Source organism: Misgurnus anguillicaudatus, chromosome 4 (assembly GCF_027580225.2).
Source record: "Misgurnus anguillicaudatus chromosome 4, ASM2758022v2, whole genome shotgun sequence".
In the NCBI taxonomy this organism is placed as follows: domain Eukaryota; kingdom Metazoa; phylum Chordata; class Actinopteri; order Cypriniformes; family Cobitidae; genus Misgurnus; species Misgurnus anguillicaudatus.
The window spans coordinates 17,773,659-17,797,202 of record NC_073340.2 but is presented as its reverse complement, the minus strand read 5'-3'; the positions used below and the strand labels follow the sequence as shown (position 1 = coordinate 17,797,202).

General features: G+C 38.2%; 2 protein-coding genes across 2 annotated transcripts in view; one reads left to right on the top strand and one right to left on the bottom strand.

The window, feature by feature from the left end:
• The window catches only part of zc3h7bb (zinc finger CCCH-type containing 7Bb), a 497,977-nt gene that overhangs the window by 255,833 nt on the left and 218,600 nt on the right, over window positions 1–23,544 (bottom strand). The gene's annotated exons all lie outside the window — the stretch shown is intronic.
• The window catches only part of snx29 (sorting nexin 29), a 124,051-nt gene that overhangs the window by 71,294 nt on the left and 29,213 nt on the right, over window positions 1–23,544 (top strand). The window contains exon 19 of the mRNA XM_073866845.1: window positions 16,353–16,497. Within this exon, the coding sequence (XP_073722946.1) occupies window positions 16,353–16,497 (145 nt within the window). The remainder of the gene's footprint in view (window positions 1–16,352; window positions 16,498–23,544) is intronic.

The following is a 23,544-nucleotide window of genomic DNA, read 5'->3' as shown; positions in this document are numbered from 1 at the left end:
GATCTGAGTTTATTCCCTTTGATCAGCAAGACCAGCTGAGCCCTCTTCCTTCCAACTCCGCAAAGTTCCTGTTTTTATGAACTAATAAGATTTGAACTCTTGTTTTTTTCCTCATCTCCATATTATTTTAATGGTTAGGGTGAAAGTGCAACCAAATTATGTGTGTACTCATACTTTGTGATGGGTATGTACAGTATGTTATGTAGGTTTGCCTTCTGTAGTGATAGCACTGAATGTGCACATATAAGTGACTTCTATTGAATCAGTCTCAATGTACTGTGTATTAAAAAGGACATTACATCATTTGTAAGAGGAATCTCTCCAGAGAGGACTTTGGAGTATATAACAAGGTCTGTAATATCAATATCACAGTCTTCACTCACCCGCCTATTAAAAGCGCCTCATTTGAAGCAGATTTTACTTGGCTTAGTACAAGAAAATGAATGTGACAGATGCTGTATGCATGAGCACACTGCAGTGGGCTAATCTGAACCATGCATATGTATTTTGAAGGATATTAGGCTGATTATAGTGTAATGATGATCGGGATGGTGAAGCCGGTGGTTATGATTATAATGAGAATCAGGATGACTGTTAGTGAGATAATGATTCTCATTGCAGTCTGATCATCGGCGGGCCATTATTAATTGCAAAGTACTTTGCATGTCGACATAAAAAAATTACCCGTCCGCTATTGTGCCACTACGTTTGATTGAAATTTGGCACTATTGATGAATGGACTATCGCTCGTATCATTTTGTCATTCGATCATTGATTACAATGGCGTGAAAAAGTCTTGTTTGTGTTTAGCTTCTTGAAAATTACAATTGCAGTTTTATTTCAGCTTCATCAATCATAAAGATGTTTCAAGAAATCCGTCATAGATTATGGCAGGTCAGTCTGTATTTGCTCTTGTCTGAGTAGTTGATTATTATGTTAACTCTTCAGGATGGATGAAGGTGCGAGAGTGTATGTTTAACCTTTAGAAAGGGTCTCATTACAAAGTAGAACCGATCTCCTGCTCATCCTCATTACGATGACTGGAGCCTGCGCTCATGACTAATTCATATGGAGACACTCGCTCAAGCTCACTGAGGGACAGAACTTCACTGAATGATGGGTAGACACAATGTCTTCATCATAGCTGGATGAGGAGAAACTATGGCAGCTTTCTAAAAATCCCTTTCTGTTTTCTCAGCCTTTTCTTTCTTGTCTCAAAAACTCCCACAACTATAAGTGCTTGCTGTATTGTGGCCAATATAACAGTTTCGGTATTTCATAATGATGCATGATTTCAGCCCAGAGGTGTATGCGTCATCTCTGAATATTTTATTTCAAAATATTGAGTCCTGTCTGGATGGACTTTTTGAAAACAATTTTTTTTATACTTTCTCTTTGTGCATGGTTGTTGTTTTTTAATGCCTTAGCTGAATAGCTAAGCTGGAACATACCAGTGAATATCTAACACCAAATTTCTTTTCAGAAAGTTTCAGGACATAGTAAGAGACTTGATGCTTTGAAAAAGCCAGTCTATAGTTCAAGAATTTAGTTCAGTTCATAAATCATCATTTACTAGTTGTTTGCAGGGAATGTTGTAAAGTGTGGCACATTTATATTTTAGAGGGCTTTGATGGGACTAAAATTTGTGTTATTCTTTTTTATGTAAATGTGGATATTAGCTAAAAGTTACTTACGTCACCTTTTAGGAGAACTGTATGTTTGTCTATGGATGGCTTTAAAGTTAAATACAATGGGGTTTTAAATGCTCTTATGGTTTTGGACAAATCCTTTAACTCCGGTGAAACCAGGTGTTGATCACAACTTCAGTATGCTAAATAATAGGATCTATGAGACACATAGCAAAGTCATTTTTAAAAAGTTTTGTCATTCTTAATCAGGTTGTTTGACATTAAGCACCCTATGGGCCCTATTTTAACGATCTAAGCGCATAGTCTAAAGTGCATGGTCTAAATGGGCCTGTTCGATTCTACTTTTGCTAATTTAACGATGGGAAAAATGGTTTATGCGCCAAACGCACAGCCTAAAAGGGTTGTTCCTATTCCCCTTAAGAGAAAAGGGTGTGTTTTGGGTGTAACACGCTATTAAGCAATGAGAGTCTCAGCTCTCATCCCCTTTAAAAGCCAGTTTTGCCTGGCGCCATGCCTAATCCCTATTTAGAAAGCGGAATTTGTAAACTGAAAACTAAGCGGAGCAAGAAGACCACCAGTTTAAGAATAAAAAAATGTGGTGTTTTCATTTTTATTGAAACTATATTCATTTGATTTTGAATTAAATATTTAAAAGCCATTTTCTTTCAGTCATAGAAGTAAAAATAGCAGGCTTTTAACTGCTGTAAATGTATTAATATCCTACATAATCATTGTAATCTCATAAAATAATTTGCAAATATGCAAGACGAGGTTTGTACTCTAAAAATACAAACAAGAGATAAAGAATTTACAAACGTGCCGAGAGCTGTTTTTTTTAAAAAACATTACTTAAAAATGTTTCTCATCTCACCATATCCACAGGCACAGAGTCATCATATACAATAAATCTGTGGGGTAGTATTAAAAAAAAACATTAAAAAATAGATGCATTTATTTACTTACAGGGTACAGGTGAAGCAGCTCTTTACGCCCTTCTAACGTCTCATAATTGGTCCTCATTTATGTCCAAGAGACTCAATAATAATCTTTTATATAACTTGTATATAAATAATTTTAATCCTTTAATTTTTTATATTTAAAAGCGTTTTTGTGCTGCTGCGCATCCATGTATGTGACAGGCAAACTTGCGTTGTTGTCTCATTCATACTATAGACACATATTACTAACACGCTCTTTAAATAACAAGAACAAAATTGCGTCATTGACTTTAGACTTTAGACCAGGTTTTATTTGGTCAATGGCGTAGTCTATTTTAGTTGCCTCAACACACCTCGTTTTCAGACCAGAAGGCCCATGGGCGCAAAATTGGGCGCAAATGCATTTGCTATTTAAACAACGTGATGCTAAACGTGATCATTGCGCCGGCTTGAAACTTGCAAAAGACATTTGCGTTGCGCATTGCTCTGCTTTGCGCCGGGTGTATGATAGAGCCCTGTGTCTTTCTTTGTTCTTTAGAACCCAATTTAAATATTTTTCCAACTTCAATCCCTTTAAAGTCACAATTAAATTGAAATTATAAACGTAATTTTTTGGGGGAATATTGTTCAAAAATTCTTTTTTTGTTCTTCAGAACCCAATTTCTTTTTTTGTAAATTTGAATCCCTTTAAAGTCACAATTAAATTTAAATTAAAAACCAAATTTTTTGAAATTTTGTATTTTTTGTACAAATGACATGCGCCCTCATAATCCTTAAATTAAAATGTTAATCTTCTCCCCTCTCTGAAATTATCTCTCTTTACTTCCTGCCACAAAGAATAGCAGGAGGGTGGGGCCCAGAAAAAGATCACAGCAACTAGCAAAATAGCAACATGAACCAACTTTCAACGATTCAAATAATTCTCAGTGGACACATTTATGCCCCGCCCTACCTTTTTTCTTATTTCAGAAGCCGTTTCACTTGTATATACGTCACGACAGGGAAAATACGATACTCGCTATATACATTTCATTGTGACTTAAAAAATGAAATTCAATACAGTACAAACAGTACAGTTGAATCGGTCTGGTTGCATTGATTCAAAAGATTGCTAATGAAACTGGGTCTCATGAGTATGTTCAGTGCAGATCTGGATCTTTGAAAGCGGTTCACCGTTTGAGTACTCGCTTGTTCCTTATTTCATATTATTTCCCATTTTATTTATTTTATCCTTCTAGTTCTCCATTTAAATCCAGCTGCAATCACATCTCTACAATAAACCATCTTAGTAAAGCCCAAGCAATAACTGCCCTCATACTGCTGTGTGAACTCAGTAACCCAGTCTAACAGTATTTATGGGCCCATCTGCTGCTGTCTTCACCCCTGCCTGCATCGCTGCCTCCAGCCCACACTCTCTCACACTGCATTGTTTGTCTTGACCCACGGTGGCCGAAACTTTAGAGGGCATCACGCCTGAAGTCTTACACCAAATGAGATCGATGCACGTTGGACAGAGAGGTCAGGCTGAGTATGGCTCACCAACTATACGGCTGGATTATTTGTTTCTTTTTGATTTTGATTTTATTCTGTTTTGGGCATCCAGCCATCATTTGTTGTTGACAATTTAGCCGGTCATTTGTGAAGTTGACAGATCAGGTTTAATCATATAGTTGATCTTACCTACAATGAACTTATGGTGCGTTCACACCAGACGCGAATGAAGCGTTAAGCACGAGTGATTTACATGATAAGTCAATGCAAAGACGTGGTAACCATCCTGAGGTGCGATTTGCACGAATGAGGCATTTTGGGCGAGAGTTGACAAATAAGAACTTTGGCGGATATTCATGCAACGTTAACCAATCAGGAGCTTGCTCTGAGACACAATTACGACGTAGCAAGCAGAGGCAGAAATACGAAACAACAATTTCAAGTGCGGATAACGCAAATATCACAAGTAAACTCAAAATGTTCAAGCATCTAAGTACGTGCAAATAGCCCGATTTATTTGCTTCATCCGCATCTGGTGTGAACGCACTTAGAAATTTTGGTGTTCAATATATTAACTATTAATAATGTGTTTTATGTAGATAACAGCACACATGTTTAGAATCCATTGAAGGAAAGTAAATAACAGTTTTCATTATTTGAAGGGTAATGGTTTCTCTTATAACATGACACACGCATACACACCTGCTCGCACTCTGCACACAGGTGACAGATGTTGTGGCTGAATGTTTCTAATGATATACTCTCTTGTCACTCGTTCTTTTTGCTCCCTCTTCTACGTTTCTTCCTCGCTTCATTCTTTTCCAATAGATCATGGCTCTGGCATTGCAATCTTTTAAATGGCTTCTATTTTCTGCTTAATTTGGCAAATGTTTTGTCTCGGTAGAACCAGAGAGAGGAGTGAACTTGAGGGGGGTTGTCAGATTGCAAAGCCGTGCAGCATGATGACTGTATTTTCCAAAATCAGTGCTCAAAAGTATGTAATTAGATGCTAGTGAATGGTGTTGTTTAAGATACTACATCCTGCTAGGATTATATTACTACTGTAAATACTACTTGGTGTAATTAAGGGATAGAGAATCCTTTTAAGCATTAAAAGTTCACTTAAAACGCATCTTTGAGCATCATAATTGCACTTGTAAGGGCTCAGTCACACCAAAAGCGTTTATGGCAGTTGCAGGCGCCTTTTTTGAATGATATTCTATGGGCAGGGCGCGTTTGCGCGCTGTTTATGCGCGCCGAGCGCCTTGCGGTTTTCTGCCGCCTGCCGCGCACGCGTTTTTGAAGGAGCGCTGAGAGCGGAGGAGCGCCTGACGTCATTCGCGTCTTCCATTGTCCAATCGAATGAGGTGAGAGGCGGGCCTTACGTTGTGGCGAGGGAAGTTTACAGTTGCTTTGAAGAACCGGACTCCACTCGCTCACTCTCTCCTGCGTGTTTGTGCTCCTCTTATCCTCAAACAAGGTCAGAGCAAGCGCCCTCTTTTTAAAGTTTCTGCTAATATGACAGTTAACTGCAAAAGAGCGCTCACGCTTCAATATTTGATTGACAAGACAGCTGACTCGGTGGTTGCTTAGCAATATGAAAAGCCGCGCTGCACTGCTCTTTTTTAAAAAAGGCAGTGCGTCGCGCCTTGCGTTTGCAAGCGTTTAAAGCGCTTTTGGTGTGACTGAGCCCTAAGAGGGTTTTCCTCTGACAGTCATTACTTCATGTTTTAAAATAGCCTAAATATCACTTGTTTTCTCATTAAGCATACGCAGGTTTATGAACAGTGTTGGGGAAAGTTACTTTTAAAAGTAATGCATTACAATATTAAAGGTATAGCGGAAGATTTTCTGAATTTTAGAAAAGAATTGCCCTCTCCACTGTATTAAAAAATGCACATGCGAAACACTCTACCTGCTCCGGAGATGGAAAGCCTATTAATGTGTGCACAAGCTTACATCACCTTTTACTAGTACTAGCAGTGATTTTAAAAGGATTTCTCAAAATAGCATGCCGAACTTTACCTGTCGAGTAGAAACTTCGTGACTGATGTATCAGTGAAAAGCCCAACCTGTGCTTTTAGCGCATGCCAGCGTGTGAGGCCTTTCTCTTCTTGTCATACAATTCGTAGACACTTTTTCTCCTCAGACATTTTGAAAAAACACGGTGAGAGCGACAAAACCGTAGCTCACCACAAACATACACTTCAAAGTGCGCATGCGCAGAAAACGAAAACTACATAGTGACGAGCATGTACAATGGCGCTATGTAAACATATCACCAGAATGATTGACAACTAGGAGGACCAATAGTCTTGATGATCCACCCAGAAAAAGAAAATCCTCCGCTATACCTTTACTCCCCAAAAAAGTAACTAATTGTGTTAATTTTCAGGGAAAGTAATACTTACGTTACTTCAAAGTTACTTTTGCGTTACTTTTTCTTACTTGGCTGAGCATTGATCTCTTTCAGGTGTTTTTTATGACTAAGAAGTTCTGCATTCAGAAATTGCATATTCATTGCAAAAATCTCAAGCTCTGAACTGCCATCTCTGTTTTTGACTTAAACTGTTACCGCTCAGGTATGCCCACATAGACTGTGTAATTCTACGTGACTACATTCAGTTAAATTCGGTACATAATTTTTTAAAAATCAAACTAATTAAACTGAATAGTAACTTACATTACTTTTTTAAAACGTAACTTAAATATTAATGTGTACAATTATAAAGTAATCTCTGCATCTCGGAAGAATAGCGTGGACACACGGCCGAAATGAGAAAGAGGTTGTCCGGACCTTCACTGTCTGGAGGATAACTAGCCAGTTGATAAAACATCTCAGAGAATTCACACCGCGAGCGTGCACGCGCGCCACATGGCCGAAATGAGATAAAGACGTGGTCCGTCATGTCTGGAGGACAGCCAGTTGATAAAATGCATCAACTGTAAGTGGACTTATGTTTTGGGTTTATTTAACCCTGTTATTGTATTAGTCTATAATTCTTGCAAATTAAAAGTAAGTTAGCAGGTGATTTTGTTGTTTGAGCAACCTGCTAGCTATGTTTCACGTGCCTGTTGATTAGATATAATTGTTGAACGCTCCGCTCACGTTATTTATGTGCATTAATTGCATGCTACAGTAATTACACTTCCTTCATGTAATTAATAGTGGGAAATAATCAGTTTTTACCATTTTTGAGCTATCTATCATCGTTCGCCAGACGTTCTACAACAGTGGTTCTCAAACTTTTTCCGCGTGCGGCCCCCCTTGTGTACGGTGCATTCCTTCGCGGCCCCCCCAGAGAAAATTTATGACAAAAACTGTTCTAAAATTTAACATTTGAATTAAACAAAACATATTAAGTTATACAAAGTAGTGCTGTTGGTTAGTAGCCTTATTTTTTAGGTTTAATTACACAGAATTCATGATAAATGAATGTATTTTATAAAATGTCATAGAACTGGGGCCCCCCTGGCACCATCTCGCGGCCCCCCTGGGGGCCCCGGACCCCAGTTTGAGAACCACTGTTCTACAACATCTGCTTTAGTTTATTAACCCTTTAGTTTCACGTCATCACGCCAGCTATTCCCGTTAGAGGTAAAAACATTTGATTCACTAATAATCTAGTATGTGTTCATTTTCTGTCATAGTTTCTTCAAAATTAAGTTTTATTTGAGTGTTTTAAATAAAAATATTAAAATTGTCATCATAACCCGTACGCCCCGCGCCTTCAGGAAACCCTGAATATATATGTATATAGATGCTACATTCAGCAGTTTCACAATGCATATGCGAGTTGCACATTTCTTTTTTTCGATGATTTTACCACGTTACAGCATTCACAGAAGTAGAGCTAAAGCAGCAGCGCTGCAATAGTTTCAGTGCCGAGTCTATGGGGTCTCCAATTTTTTGGAGAAAATACTCAGCAGTGGTGTTGAATGATGAATTTGCACATATTTTGTTTCAAAGCACATTAAAAACACCACATAGTCATATAAACGATAATAAAAACGTTGATTTATGACGATAATAATCGATTTTTACCACATTGTGACTTTAAATAAATAGATCCGGCCCCTTTCATTTTATAAACATTAGGGTTTATAGGGGTGCTTCACAGCACTGGGGCATTTCACATTTGCACATGTTTTTGTGATGTTTTTTACTTCCGTATATTAGTGTTGGCAAGGAGAAAGCACTCTGCGATATTATTTGAAGGATATGAGTGGACTTCTTCTTGGTCTTTGATGTGGGATTTCTTCTGAAAGTTGAGAGCAGCAAAACCCGTGCTGGATCTTGATAGGGGGATACAAAACTTTTCTGGTTTATTTCACAGGCCAGTAGCATCTAAAATCACAAGATTGAAGCTTGTTGATGACAATGAGAAAGAAATGAACCCAGCGGGGAGTTTGCATAAGAATACAAAATACACCTATTTGGGCAAATGAGAATAAGGCACTCAGTTCTAGGATTATCTAAAAGACAAATCTCTCCAGGGAACCCCGAGCGGGAGGAGACTTTTGCACTCTGACAACAGCAGTTTAGCTTAGTAGAGTGTATGTGAAGTCTCTATAGGTAGAAAAGTGTACCGTACTTTCTCTTTGACACGAGGAGGCGTCTCTCCTCTGTATGATTTTACCGGAAATGGAAGGGGTCAAACCACAGCTTTTACCACAGCTGGGCACCTCCAATTAGACACGCTGCCAAACCGACATTAACACCTTGCATCTCATCTTCAGGCTGACAGCATGCTGTCTGCAACACCGACAGATACGGTTGTAGGGGTTTCTGAGCTGGAACCGAGACGGGTGTTTACGCATGTGTGAGTGCTACTGTAAATCTCCGCTCCGTGTCTTCACCGTGCATCTCACGATATCTTTGTGTGAAAACACTTCCTCTCGCAATATGGATATAATGAGATATTGTAAATGCCTTTATAGTCGGGCAAAATATTAGCATCCTCCTCCAGGCTGACATTTGCTTTTAGTATGAATCATACACCGACTGCTCTTTTCTTCCTCCATCATTGTTTCCAAAGATAAATGGCTTTTCTATTATACAGTCCATGGTGGACTGCAAAGGTACACCAGTCTTACATACAGTATTTCCCTTTTATATTACAATAATGCTCAAATGAACTTGTGACTTCTCTTGGTGTTTATGAGAAAGAACCAGATTATTCTATGAGTGTTTGAGTGTACTTAATACAGTATTTACATTCAAATGAATACTTTTAATCATACTTTTCATTTGAATACACCAAATCATACTGTAAGTAGAAGGCTGTTTATACAGACATGAATGGTGCGTCTATTCATGCAGTTTGTTTAGGAAGGGTGAAGATAAAACTGGCAGCAAAAAATGCCATAGATTTACATCAAAGGAGAAACCCCAGCCATAGGGATCAGAATATCATAGAGACTTATGAATGAACTCGCAACCACACAGAACATCCCTGCATAACATAACATACAGCGAGTAAAAGAAGTATTAAAAGCAGGGTATCTGATTTTTAAAAAATGCTAACTTTAGCCTACTAGCACTGAAATCACGATCCCACACTCCATTTAAATCGCCATCCAATGTCACGTCTCTGTTGAGACATTCAGATGGTAGAGTCAGAATTTGGCGTAAACAGAATGAGAACATGGATCCATCATGCCTTGTTACCACTGTGCAGGCTGGTGGTGGTGGTGTAATGGTGTGGGGGATGTTTTCTTGGCACACTTTAGGCTCCTTAATGCCAATTGGGCATCATTTAAATGCCACGGCCTACCTGAGCATTGTTTCTGACCATGTCCATCCCTTTATGACCACTATGTACCCATCTTCTGATGGCTACTTCCAGCAGGATAATGCACCATGTCACAAACCTCGAATCATTTCAAATTGGTTTCTTGAACATGACAATGAGTTCACTGTATTAAAATGGCCCCCACAGTTACAGATCTCAACCCAATAGAGCATCTTTGGGATCCCTGGATGTGCATCCCACAAATCTCCATCAACTGCAAGATGCTATACTATCAATATGGACCAACATTTCTAAAGAATGCTTTCAGCACCTTGTTGAATCAAAGCCAAGGCAGTTCTGAAGGTGAAAGGGGGTCAAACACAGTATAAGCATGGTGCTCCTAATAATCCTTTAGAGAGTGTATTTATTAAAATAATGGTGATATTTACCCGTTGTATGGCACTTGAACTGCTTACTGTAAACACCATAGTAGTAGTTTTGCACTTGCAAGCATTATTGACATATTTTTCAGATATAAAAATTAATTTAGTTTGTCATTGTTGAATTACTACGCAGTATGAGGTGATGAAATGTGATTAAAGATTGTTGCCACTTTAACGCTGTTCGGATGTTTTGCTTGTCTGGCCCAATTCTGAAATTGAATCAGCCATGAAATTTTATTTTATTTGAGGAATGATTTCATTTTTGTCAAGAAAGACTTTGCTTTTCACGGAGAGCTGAGTGAATTTCCTTTTTGAAGAATTAATTTGCGATTATTCAGGAGGATGTGATTGCTCTTTAGAGGATGATTTGTTACCATAAATATGTATGCTAATGAGAGCGCCTCTATGGGATTATGATAGCTTTAATACTCCGTCAGTTTGTCATTTTGATTTCCTGTAGTTAAGGCAGTAAAACCTCTCTCTTGTGTGTGTGTGTGTGTGTGTTTGTTTGTGTGTGTGTGTGTGTGTGTGTGTGTGTGTGTGTGTGTGTGTGTGTGTGTGTGTGTGTGTGTGTGTGTGTGTGTGTGTGTGTGTGTGTGTGGTTGTGTGCATGGTTAGTGAGGATGTTCATCATTCTGTGTCTTAATATGATTGTGTCCGTTTCTGTGAAACATCTCCCGGATTAATATGTTTAGAGAATTTCAAGGTTTATGTTTAATCATAAATAAGATTTGTATGAAGCAGTTACTATCAAGCTGATTTGTAAGGAGAATTGCATAAAACCTAATAAAGCTTCGACATCCTATATTCATGATTGCACCAATCCAGGGTAAACTGAAATCGAGCTGAAACCTATTAAAGATAATGGTTACGAGTAAAACGTTAATGGCCCGCTGGTTGTGACTAATTCTTATTTGTTATTCTGCTTCCTTTTGTCTTCAGCTACCGAGCCCTACCCATGCCAACACGAGCCCATTGATCAGCAGTCAAGTCAAGCATATACAGTACTTGTTAATGAAGTTTTTATTGTTGAATATTTTACATTAGGTGCGATCAGTACAGGCTTTATCATGTCCACATCTGTTTTCCTAGAAAACACTTATAGATGCCCTTTAGTTAGTGATTTGGATCACAGAGCTGAGAGATGTTATTCATCAGTCTCTTTAATCCTTCATAGGCACTTTTGTTCACACATACTCTTCTCACTTTAGAAATGTCAGCTCTGTAACACCACTGTGAACAAACATAAAGTGCAAAAGTTTTCAAGGCTGTTTGAGTTATTTTGGTGATTGCACTTACGCACTGACACCAGAGTTTTACACTGTCAGCGTGGCCTCACAGGTAATAACACACTGTCAGAGTTTAACCTCTCATGAGATCCTGTTACTAAAGTCAGACATACACTTACTCTGCTCTGCATCCCAGTGGACTCACTCTTGCCGGTTTAGGAGACTTAAGTGTGCTGTTTCGCTGTGATCAAGGGTATTGTTCTGGAAATTTAAGCCTGGGCTCCTCTGTCCTGCTCTGAAAATACTGTAGTCCCTCACATCTCCTTCTTTATTTGCCCCTGTAATAAGTGTTGGCATTTTTGGTTTTCCCTTGTCTTAGTGGAATAACAGTAGTCTACCCGCATTCACAAACATACAAAAAGTGCCAGACATTCTGAACATCTCCGTTTCATAGAAATTCCTCATTAAGAAATGTCCGCCAGAACATGGCCCAGTCTGAACAACGGATACATGTTACGTAAAATGCATCTCATTTCCCCACTCTCATTCAATTTCCTCCCCTTCAAAATAGTTTGCATAAATCCGGCCTCTCGCCTCCAATGGGAAGTTAATTGCAGTAGTGTTTGCGAAGTTCAAGGTGAAATGGCGAGGTGTGCTCTTGTATCTGTAAAATTTTGTTCTGAAGATGGCGAAGTTAAAATTTTTTTGAGTGACAGCAAAGGCAGCCAATCAGCGTCAAGTGCTTGCATTTCATATTGAGGTTGCCAGTTAAGCCCGAAGGGATGCCAAATAGGTGCAAAACCACGCGTTAAAAATCCCCCACCCTAATATAGCTTTCTGAGAGAGGTACAGACCCAACCAAAAATGTTGTCGTCTACATGTCACATCGCAGAACAAGGATAAATACCACGTTCAATCATGCTATAGCACTATTCAGACGGGATTAGTTTTTCCAAACGACGTTTGAGTTTCAACATGTCCCCCAGGACGTCTGTGATTTTATGTACCGATTCGGACGGGATTCAAATTCTCAGGCTATTCCAGAGATGGGAGTGTCTGTTTCATACATTTGGGCGTTGCAGAAGATCACTTGCTCTGGATACGCGTGTTTGTAATGATTAATATTTTGCTTTAAATGTAAAATTATGACAGGACATGTAATTTATTAATTTAATTTTAACAAATCAAAATAAAAAATACAAATCCTACTAAAGTAACATTAGCCTACGTGTTTTATATAACTGGCTGCCTATAATAAACCCAAAGAAATGAAGAAATAATGATTCATAACAATTTATTATCTTTATTAATTAACATTACCATTCCAGAGTTGAACAAGTTTGAATGAAGTTTCTTACCTTATAACGTTACTCATATTACAGTGGCCAGTCTTAACAGTGTTTGATATTCAGCTTGTCTTGATTTAATTTTTTTTTCGCCAAATGGGAAAAACATCCTTATCGGAATGAATGGGACTGAGGAAATACAATATACGCGCGTTAGTAAGACATTACCATTCCAGAGTTGAACATACAAACACATTTCGTGTTTTTTAGCCAAAACACGAAATGAACCGTGTTTTCAAAAGATATTGCGGGCAAACACAGACATTTGCATCCGGACGGGATTCAATTTCTCAGAGGACCTCTGAGTTTGGCGAAAAACAGTAGGTAAATTGCTCTGGAATTCTTGTGGAGGTTGTCAGAGAAAAACACAGACATGGCTGACAGGGTTAAAAACACAGAGGACCCCTGAGAAACACGATTTTCTCAGAGGTCCCCCTGTAAAACTAACCCTGTTCGAATAGGGCTTATGTCACCTAAAAACTAAAATTGTCATTATTTACTTACCCTCATTTCATTTGAAGTCTTTTTCTTTGTTCTTTACAACCCAAATGCAGGAGTGTTGTTCAGGGTTTTCTGGTTACTATGAGAGTGGATGGTGACCATCTCTTCAAGCTTCAGAAAGACAAGTAGCTCTACTTGACCTGTGTTGTGTATTTTAAGTATACTGAAGGCATACAAAAGGGTTTAGTGACAAACAAACTAAAATATAATCCATTATTTGATGAAAGCCTTGACTATCTTGGTCACCATTCACTCCCATAGTAATCTGAAAACCCAAATCTGTGTTTGGGTTCTAAAGAACAAAGGAAGATATTGGAGGGGTTAAAATTACATTAGGATGAATTATGTTGTTTTAAAGCTGCGGTCGGCAACTTTTTTTAACATATTCACTGAAACCAACACTATGCTCCGATAGAACAACATAAATTTGACTGTTCCAGAAAAAAACCCGCGCTTCTAGCTCCACCTAGAGCCTGTTATTTGTTTTGCAAAAATCCACCGCTCCCGGTTCACTTGGTCCAATCAGCACAGGCCGGTTCATTTGGTCCAATCAGCACAGGGCTGTGTAAAATCTGCCTGTCAATCACAGTACCTGCACACACCACAGATCCCCCTCCCCCTCGTTACAATATCACGTGCATCCGCCTGAAGTTCACAGGTGTTTTGGTTTGAACGCAATGTGATGGCGGAGAGAACGTTCACTAACAAAATTCTGATTCCTCGGTTAACAACAAGAGCTAGGAAAACAACAAATTAAATGAAGGAAACAAAGATAGAAAGCGACAGTGCCCATAATAAAACTAGGATCAATATCGGACCAGCATTTGAAATATGGAGGAATCTACGAGATTTCAAAGGGTTCAAGCTGGATGCAGAGCTTGCCACATTTCTTCTCGACAGGTAATTCTTCTGATTGTATTTCGGAGTGTTATGAAAGGAATCTAAGTATTCTTCCTAAGTATGCGTTCACAATAATACTGGTGCACATGCGCTGACGAGGACGAGCTCGAAGGGAGGTTGCTCGGTGGTAGTGGGGGAGGGACATGAAATTGTAAACATTTGGAAACTGCTCAATCCTTTAGAGTTGCCGACGGCAGCTTTAATTCAATTTAACAAAGCTTCTGTTTTTTGTGTAAACTATCCCTTTAACAAAAACAACAAAATATTAAAATGACAACTTAAATGTACAGTAGGGGAGAGCGGGCACAACTTAACACTTTTTGGTTTTGGCTCAATCATGAAAAAGAAATTGAGTTTGATTAATTATATTTTTACACAAGCAACTCACACATCTCTGCTACAAATGACCATTTGTTTTTATTGCTTACCATTATTGGACAATTACACCAAACATGGCAGAAGTGCAAACCTTACAATGTACCCCATAGGTGGGGTTAATTGTTACAGGCAGGGGGTTAGTAGGGCTGTGCAAAAAAAAATCGCCTGCGATTCTTATGCATGTTTCATCAGTAAAGCCGGTTCCGTGATTAGAAGTAAATCGCCATCACCTGCTTTTAAATGGAGCGGCATTTAGTACACAGAGCTGTGGTTCGCCGAGAAGCTAGGCAAAATCGCATAGATTATCGGAGTCGATTTTCCTAGATTATAAATGGGATATTCTCTGTGAACTACAGCTGATGTCGATTTAATACTAATCAAGGAACCGGCTTTACTGCTAAAACACGCATGAGAATTGCAGGCGATTTTTTGCACAGCCCTATGGGTTGTAACACTTGCTAAAAATTAAGTTTGCAGGCAAATATTTCTATAATTTTTTGTCTATATACTTGAAGTAAATATTGTTTATATATCTGCCTATAATAGACAGATATCTACACTATTTATCCCTCATCTAACCATAGTTCAATTATAAATGGATACAAATGTCTAAATATGAAGAAAAAGCAGCACAATTATGACAAAAAACATTTTTATATGTGAGTCTGTAAAAACCATACTAAAGTCTCATAATCAAATTCAGAGATAACGAAAAATCAAAGTCTGATTTTAGCCATTCATTTCATTATGATTTTAATCTTTGACATGACCTTATTTAATCAACATTAAAGATATGATCATTAGAGAGTAGCCTATTTAAAACCACGGCAAGAATTACACTTGCGGTTTTCATATCGTTAGTGCTGAAGGTTTAGTTGTAACACAGCGTTACTATTAACCCCGCTGGGTCAAAATATTTTCAAGCCTACCAAAAAAGTTGCTAAGAGCTGCAGACATATTTCAAAATGGTGCTATGTTTTAGTCAACAAGACACTGATTAAGATGACATAACATTGGTTTTGGTATCTTTCACACCCAACTCAAAACCGAAAAAACATGTGATGAAAAAATTTACTTAACATGCTACGAAAACACTCGTTTATCAATAACTCTCTGAAAAAACATTATACATTTTCATAAATTTGCGGGAGAATGTCTTTTAGCAGCGTGAAAACAAAATAAGAAAAACAAATCGTTCAACCCTGTGCAACAATGTAAACAGTCCGTGTTACAACTAACCCCGCGTTAATTTTTGCCCCGCGCACCCCTACTGTACATAAAAAGCCTATTAGACAGCCTTAGGAAAGTTTATGGTGTAAAATGTATTTAAATAGTATCAGTTCAAAATAGTAAAACAGTAAAAAGCTGAATTTGCGGAAACTCTTGCAATGAAAAAAGTAAAATTGAAATAAAACAACCAAATGAAAAATAATAATACATATATAAAAACATTAACAATACATAAAAAAAATCTATATTACCCTTTACATAATGCCTTTTCCCTACTGTTCCTCATGTCTATTCAACTGTGGGATTTACATTAATGCAGATGTAACTAACAATGCATTAAAGGTATATATTTAATCAGACGTATTATTTTTGCACTGCTAATGCTAATGTGAGGCAATATGAGTAACTTAGTTTTATCTTCAAATATATCACATGTGTGAACATAAGTGGGTCCAACAAAAGCAAAACTTACACAGATGCACATAAATCATAGATGCTTTCTGTTGTTTCAGGTATACATTAGGATCTTGGACAATGAGTGGAATGTGTATCGGCGCTATACTGAGTTCAGGGTACTGCACAATCACCTCCGGTCGCAATTCCCACAGGTCGACAACTTCAATTTCCCACCTAAAAAAGCCATCGGCAACAAGGATGTTCAGCTGTTTATCTATCTAATGGAAGGTTTCTCTTTCTGCGTCTAATACTTCAACCTTCTGTTGCCATCTGAATTAAATTTCAAGTCAATTTAGTGGTGTTCATTTAAGAAACCAAACCAATTTCATAGGAAAATGTAGCTTTTTTTCATGAGGTGGTGATTTTGTATGAACTCATATAAAGTGAATCATACAAAACATGAAATAATCAGAAAATACAAGAAGCCCCACTCCTAAACCCAACATCACTGGGGCAAAAGTTGATTTGTAAAAATGTTTGCATTGAATTTATACAAGATATCCAACTTGTAAAAATTAGTTAGGGAATGATCTCAGAGAGATATAGGAGAACAAAATGGCAAAATTGAGGCTGATTTGTTCACAAAAGACATTTTTAGTAAAAAAAAGATCAATTGCTACTTTGAAAATGACCTTCAGAGGATTTTGAGAAATTGTCATGTTGGAACTACGAATTTAAAGTAGCTTAATAGCTGCTTCTTTGACATTTTCTGAAGAGAGCACTCAAATTCATCCTAAAACTCCCCATTACACTTTCCTGACATGCAGAACTACATCACACGAATATGCATTGATATGTGGAGCTTTGGAAGCAATTTTCTTATCTACAGTCCAATACCAATCACAACCAATCTTGGCACTCAGAGATTTTACTGCAATGTTATCGACAGATTTCCCACCTGAGGCTGATGCGCTCTGAGACTGTTGAGTGGTGTGTATAAGTACCCCAATGCCTTTGACATGGTACAGTACTGTTTCACATAGTCCTGGTCTGCCCCTGTGCCCATCAGTATCATCAGCAGGGCAACCCTGTATGCGCTAATACGATGGTCCACTCTCACAGGACTCTTGATTTCCACCTGTCCTTTCATTTTCCTCCTCTTTGCCTCTGTTCGCCCAGGGCCAAGAAATTGGTTTGTGGAAGTGCTACCTCTCCCTGTCTGTGATTTTGAGAGTATGCCAGCCAGAGCCAGTGGCCCCTGAGCAGCCCTTCAAAGGTAGACTTTTTAGAGCGTGAAAGGCAGACCTGATTTACCTGGACCTAGACAGACATTGCCATCCTGCTTTCCGCCTCAAGGACAGCCAATCAAATGAGTCAATCAACCTCAGGTCTGCCATGAAGACAGCATGCTTTGTAGATGCTCCAAGCATATTAGGTTTGGAGTATCAGCGGCCGGTAGTTCGTCTGAACTTCAAAAACTGACACCACACATGTTTTCAACATCAAGGTGTTGGAAACAGCTGAGGAATGGTCAATTAGGAGAATACACTGCAGGAGTTTTTTGTCTTTCCCCAAGTTTCTTATTTTCCTTGACCATAAGACTATCCTGATCTCTCAGGAAAGTGTTTGATCTGTCATGGTTGTTGTTTGATTACTGTGCAGATTCGACCAACCTCTTACCACTATATCGAACCACTCCAATTTCACTCATAGTGTATGTGAATTTATCAATGCGTCTCATGTAGGGATAAAGAACATTTAGAGCCAGATTTACTATCAGCTTGCGCCAGCGCAAACCATAATTTTGTCATTAAATAAGAGTGTCTGGATTTACTAAAGACACACAGGGAATAATTAGTGCTGAGAAGGTGTGGTCTAGTTATTTTTGCGACTGACCTTATTGTATAGACGGTTTCATCGGACGCACGTGATACACTTCTGGATCCGAACCTTACTTCCGGTTTTGTTTTTTTAATGGTATGACTAGTTGCTAAACTGATCTCTTGAACAAATGCCTCGTCGAAAATAACAAATGTTTTGGTTTCCTAGGTAATCTATGTGTTGGTTTTTTGCTTTTTATATAAATAAACTACGTTTAAAGAACTTTGTTGTTATTTATTCTTAGCGGAGTTTACCGGAAGTTACGTGCGGACCGCAACAGCCACTTGTTTATGTTGTTACTGGTGAAACCGTCTATATGCATTTCTAGGAGTTTCCCTTTTAGATGCAAAATTGATGGGAGGAGATTATTTAAATGATTCACGCAACACGATTTACTAACGTTTGCACGTGTGATATTACTGGTATTTGCGCCAATATGTAATGCGGAAATTAAGCATTTCTTACATCATTTTGCGCTTGAAATGTCTGCAATTGTTGCTGATATTAGAAGGCATTGCAGAGATCAGCAAACTTGTGGTACAAGGGAAAGGATTTTCTTCACACATAACATATTGAACATATTATTCAAAAATATTGTTCGCCATGCCATGTTATTTTTTATTTGCTGGAGGAAAAAAAGAGGAGTAACTAGAAAAAGTCACAGTACCAGGTGTGTCAAAACGTATTTTTGTTGTCTTCCAGTTCTTTGCAGTGTACTATGGCTTCGCACCCAAATTTTTTAGCTGCGCTGTCCATGGTGCTAAACTCAAGTGCATCAGGCGTTAGTAGATCACCCGCACCTGAAGACCATCAGCTCTGCTTATTTGTGACTCTGAACTAATTTGCACTGCTCTTAGTAGATTACTTTGGTCATTATGGAATAAGTTGTTGCGCCTGTGTTATTTAATTTGTGTCTTTTTAGTAAATAACCCGCAGATATTATCACTACCAAGGGGGGCTTTTTTGGAATTGCGCTCTCATGCTATTTTGCCCTGTTTAGTAAATATGTCCCTCAATCTGCAGTGTGAATGCAAGTTTCTCCAACTTCACTTTTTATCATTTTGCCAGTGTTTTATGGCAGTGGTTCCCAGGGGGGCCGCGAGATGGTGCCAGGGGGGCCCCAGTTTTATGACATTTTATAAAATACATTCATTTATCATGAATTCTGTGTAATTAAACCTGAAAAAATAAGGCTACTAACCAACAACACTACTTTGTATAATTTAATATGTTTTGCTAAATTATAATGTTAAATTTTATAACTTTTTGTTGTCATAAATTTTCTTTGGGTGGGCCGCAAAAGAATGCCCCGTACACAAGGGGGGCCGCACGCGGAAAAAGTTTGAGAACAGCTGTTTTATGGGGTTTACATGTTTTCATTATACTTAAAGGTCACATAACACACATCGGTGAATTCCAGGACAGGGATTATCTTATGCCAGGACTAGACCTTAGTTTTTTAGGATATAACTAGTGCCTTACTAAAAACATTACTGCATTTTTAGGAAAACAACGGGCACTGATGTATTTAAAGATATGTCAGTGAAAGTTGTTTTCAGTTTGGACAGCTCTTACATTTATTTTAGTTTAGTTTAATCCCTGTCCAGGAAACCGCCCCATAGTGTTTCTGCTAATCTCATGTTAATCTTGAGTACCTATAGAGTAGTACTGCATCCTTCATATCTCCAAAGAATTTTAAGTTTTATCAGATTTATAAAAGACTGATCAGCTGTACCGCTACTTTCTGAAAAAGCAGAGCTCTTGGAGGCATACCGTAGGCGGAGCCGTACTGGGACAGCCCCATTTCAACTAAATCTAGCGTTAAACAACTTGCGTAACTCTGTTGCTACCTAGTCTAAACAAACTGCATCCACTGTTCACGTAATGCTGGGAAGTTGAACAAGCTTAAATTTCCCTCACAAACAAAACACAGTTCTTCGGTGACGTTGATTTCGTGTCAGCTTGTGGTTGGGCCGGTTCAATTCCTATATAAGGACGTCTACTGTACTGTAAAGTGCATTCGGCATAAAAAACTCGTCTAAAATATGCATAAATGGTTCTTTGGATCTTTGCCCATGTTTAGCATGAGAAATCAAACTCTTTAACTGTGTTAATAAATCACAATGCATGAAATATCATTAGACCCTCCTTTTAATGACATGCAGTGATATGATTAGTGACACCATGCAAAACATGATGACTTGTGTATTTTGATAGAGGTTACAGAAAGAAGGACATATTTAAAAAAGTCAAACAAAAAAAGGATTGTCAAATATTTTGTTTACAAAAGTTTGACGGACAGCACAAAATTTGCTTTAATGTGAATATGTAACTTTTGTCTGTTAATCTTACACCGCAAAAGATGCAGTATGGGCAGATTTTTAAATTGCAATTATTCACATGACAAATAATCCTCATCCAAAACGTCATGATCTTGACAGGCTTATGCACGGTCTACATATTGTTTCGTTGTGCTGATGTGGAGAAACCACGCACCTGCCTCTCTGTTCCTGTTTCTCAGTGCCGAGAGCTACTAACTGCTTTCTGCTGAAGTTTCGGCAGGAACTTTGACATGCAAATTTAACTGGAGTGTGGAAGCCCCGAGGGCTCCGTTAGAAGAAGAAAGCAGGGGAAAAAAGACTGCGTGGAGAGCGGTCTTTTATATCGAAATGACGACAGCAGTGGAGGTTTGATGGCGACAGCGCTTTTGTTGGTAATCATCAGCCCATTGAGATTAGCTGCCATGTAGTCAGTAATTCAGTTATTATTATGCTGATGCTTGGTGGTGTTTCGTAACAACGGGGCTTGGCTCTATTTCTTCATGATACGCACCATTGCGCATATCTGATACTTCTCAGTCCTTATCAGAGCTGTGAGTTGAATCATTGTGTCCTCAGACAGGTTCAGACATTGTGGTTGGATCCACTTAAGGGGGTAACCTAAAGGTCATCTGGCTTCTGTACATTTATTAAGTGGGTGATATATATAAACATACATATACAGATTCATGCTTATTTTCATTGATTTGAGATCTTTTTTCCACACACTAAATAAATGTTTGTTTGTATCTGCAAGATATTAACAGTTTCTGGGTTTAATGTACGTGGGAAAATACATATTTTATAGCCTTTTTTCAAAGCGACATACAGTGGGGGTAGTGGTAGGAAACTACCGCTATATTCCCACATTGGAAATTTGATTAACCATTTCATCAGTTTTTGTATCAAACTGAACATAACTTATGTAAGGGATAATGTATAGGCAGCAGGTTATTATCACAGAAATAAGCCCCGACAGTGTGATCAGGACTTGACGTGAGGCGGAGGGTCTTGTATCATACTGAAGGGACTTGCTGCCTGCATATTATCCCGCTTATTACATGGCTATTTACATCATAAGAAAGGTAAGGAGTATTAAATATTGATTTGAAATATTTGATTTGCTCATTTTGAACGAATACAGACCTCCTGTGACTTTTAAGTTTTAGACGTTCAACTTGCACAAACACTATTTGGCTTAATCATTTGTAATTATAATGTCATATATGTTATTAAAAGTAGGGGTGCAACGAAATTTCGGTCGAAAATGGCATGATCGGTTTCGGGCCGAAATAAAAAATCCAGCCGAAAATGTAAACCGAAAATGAATGTCAACCGCGCCCCATCCATCCGTGCGCTAGCGCTTATGTTTCACCTACGGTGATCCGTCGTCTCCCACCCCTCCCCTTCGTGCTCAAGCAGGTTTCACTCACGGTCTAGCTGTTTGCACGCGTCTGCAAAGATTAAGCATGTCTTGATGTGTAAACTTTAGAGAGAGTCGCGCTAATGTGTCTCATACTGCAATCCATTAACATACATTTGGTGAATAAAGCAATGAAACACAACGTAATGTTTTTATGTGGAGCAATTGTTGCGCTGTTTGGGATTCACGCTCGGTCTCTGTATGTGCACGCGTTTAAGTGCCCTCGGTAGTGCACATACGAGAGAAACGCGTTTAAAAAAAACATAAAAAAACTCTTTTATAAATGTTTGCAATTTCTTTATTGTTTATTAGATTTTTCTAATAATAATAATTTATTTTCAGTTTTCGGTTTCGGCCAAGAATTTTCATTTCGGTGCATCACTAATTAAAAGACATATTTATATTTATTTTGGGGTAATATTGAACTCTACATGTCAAAATGATTTGCAGCATCCAGGTTACCGTGTGTTATTAGCAGTGTTGGGGAAAGTTACTTTTAAAAGTAATGCATTACAATATTAAGTTACTCTCTAAAAAGGTAACTAGTTGCATTACTTAGTTACTTTTAATGGAAAGTAATGCTTTCTTACTTGGCTGAGGCCTGATCCCTTTCAGGTCTTGCAGGTGGCTTTTATGACTGAGAAGTACGTAAATCTACGTTAATATGTTCAGTTTAATGCAGTAAATTGTTTTTTTTTACATTAAATTAATTAAACTGAAAAGTAACTCGCATTAGCTTTTTAAAAAATTAACTCAAATATTAATATGTACATTTATAAAGTAATGCGTTACTTTACTCGTTACTTCAGAAAAGTAATATTATTACGTAATGCACGTTACTTATAATGCATTACCCCCAACACTGGTTATTTGTTTTGAGCGGTAGTTATCTGAAAAGAACAAACCTTGGAATGTCGCGACTGGCCAATCAGAACCAAGCATTTCAGAGAGCCGTGTAATAATTAGATACAACTTGTTCAATACTTGGGCAACCTAGAAAATATAACCACAATGTTTGTTTTTCAAAGTAGCCTCAACAAATAATATTAACTACACTAATAAAAGGTTTCCATATTATTTGGTCCACCTCATGTACTTTATTAAGCAGATCTTTGCAGATAGATTCGTTTGCAGATAAATTGCTCATAGTTTTATTACTCTGCCTGATTTTGCGGCTTTATTTTATACAAAAAACAAACAATAACTCTAGTAAAGTGCATGTACATCATACAGTTTCCAGCCCAAATGTGCTCTCCTTCTGACTCTCATTACTGTGTTTTTTGATGTCTCTTGGTCTTGAGAGTCCATCCTGTAATCTTGCCGGAGCTAAAAGTCGATTTTGAACTGTGCAGCAGAACTGTGTTCCCCTCAGACCCAAATCTGGGGCACTAGTAACACTGACTACAGTAATGATGGGAAATGTTAATAGCGCCTTGGTTTGGGAGACCCTTTCAAGCTCTTTGAAAGTATGTGCTCCTGATCTTTTGTATGTGGATGAAATGAATGGACTTGCCTTGTGTAACCTACATTTGAAAATCTTTGATAGCACTTCTCATCGTTTAGCTTAAGAAACCATCTTGTGTAATTACCCTTCCAAGACCCTTCATGTATCTAAATGAAAGAAGCGTGACTCAAGGCCTGTTCTTGCATCTGCTCAAATGTTTTTAATAGAGCCTGAATTACACC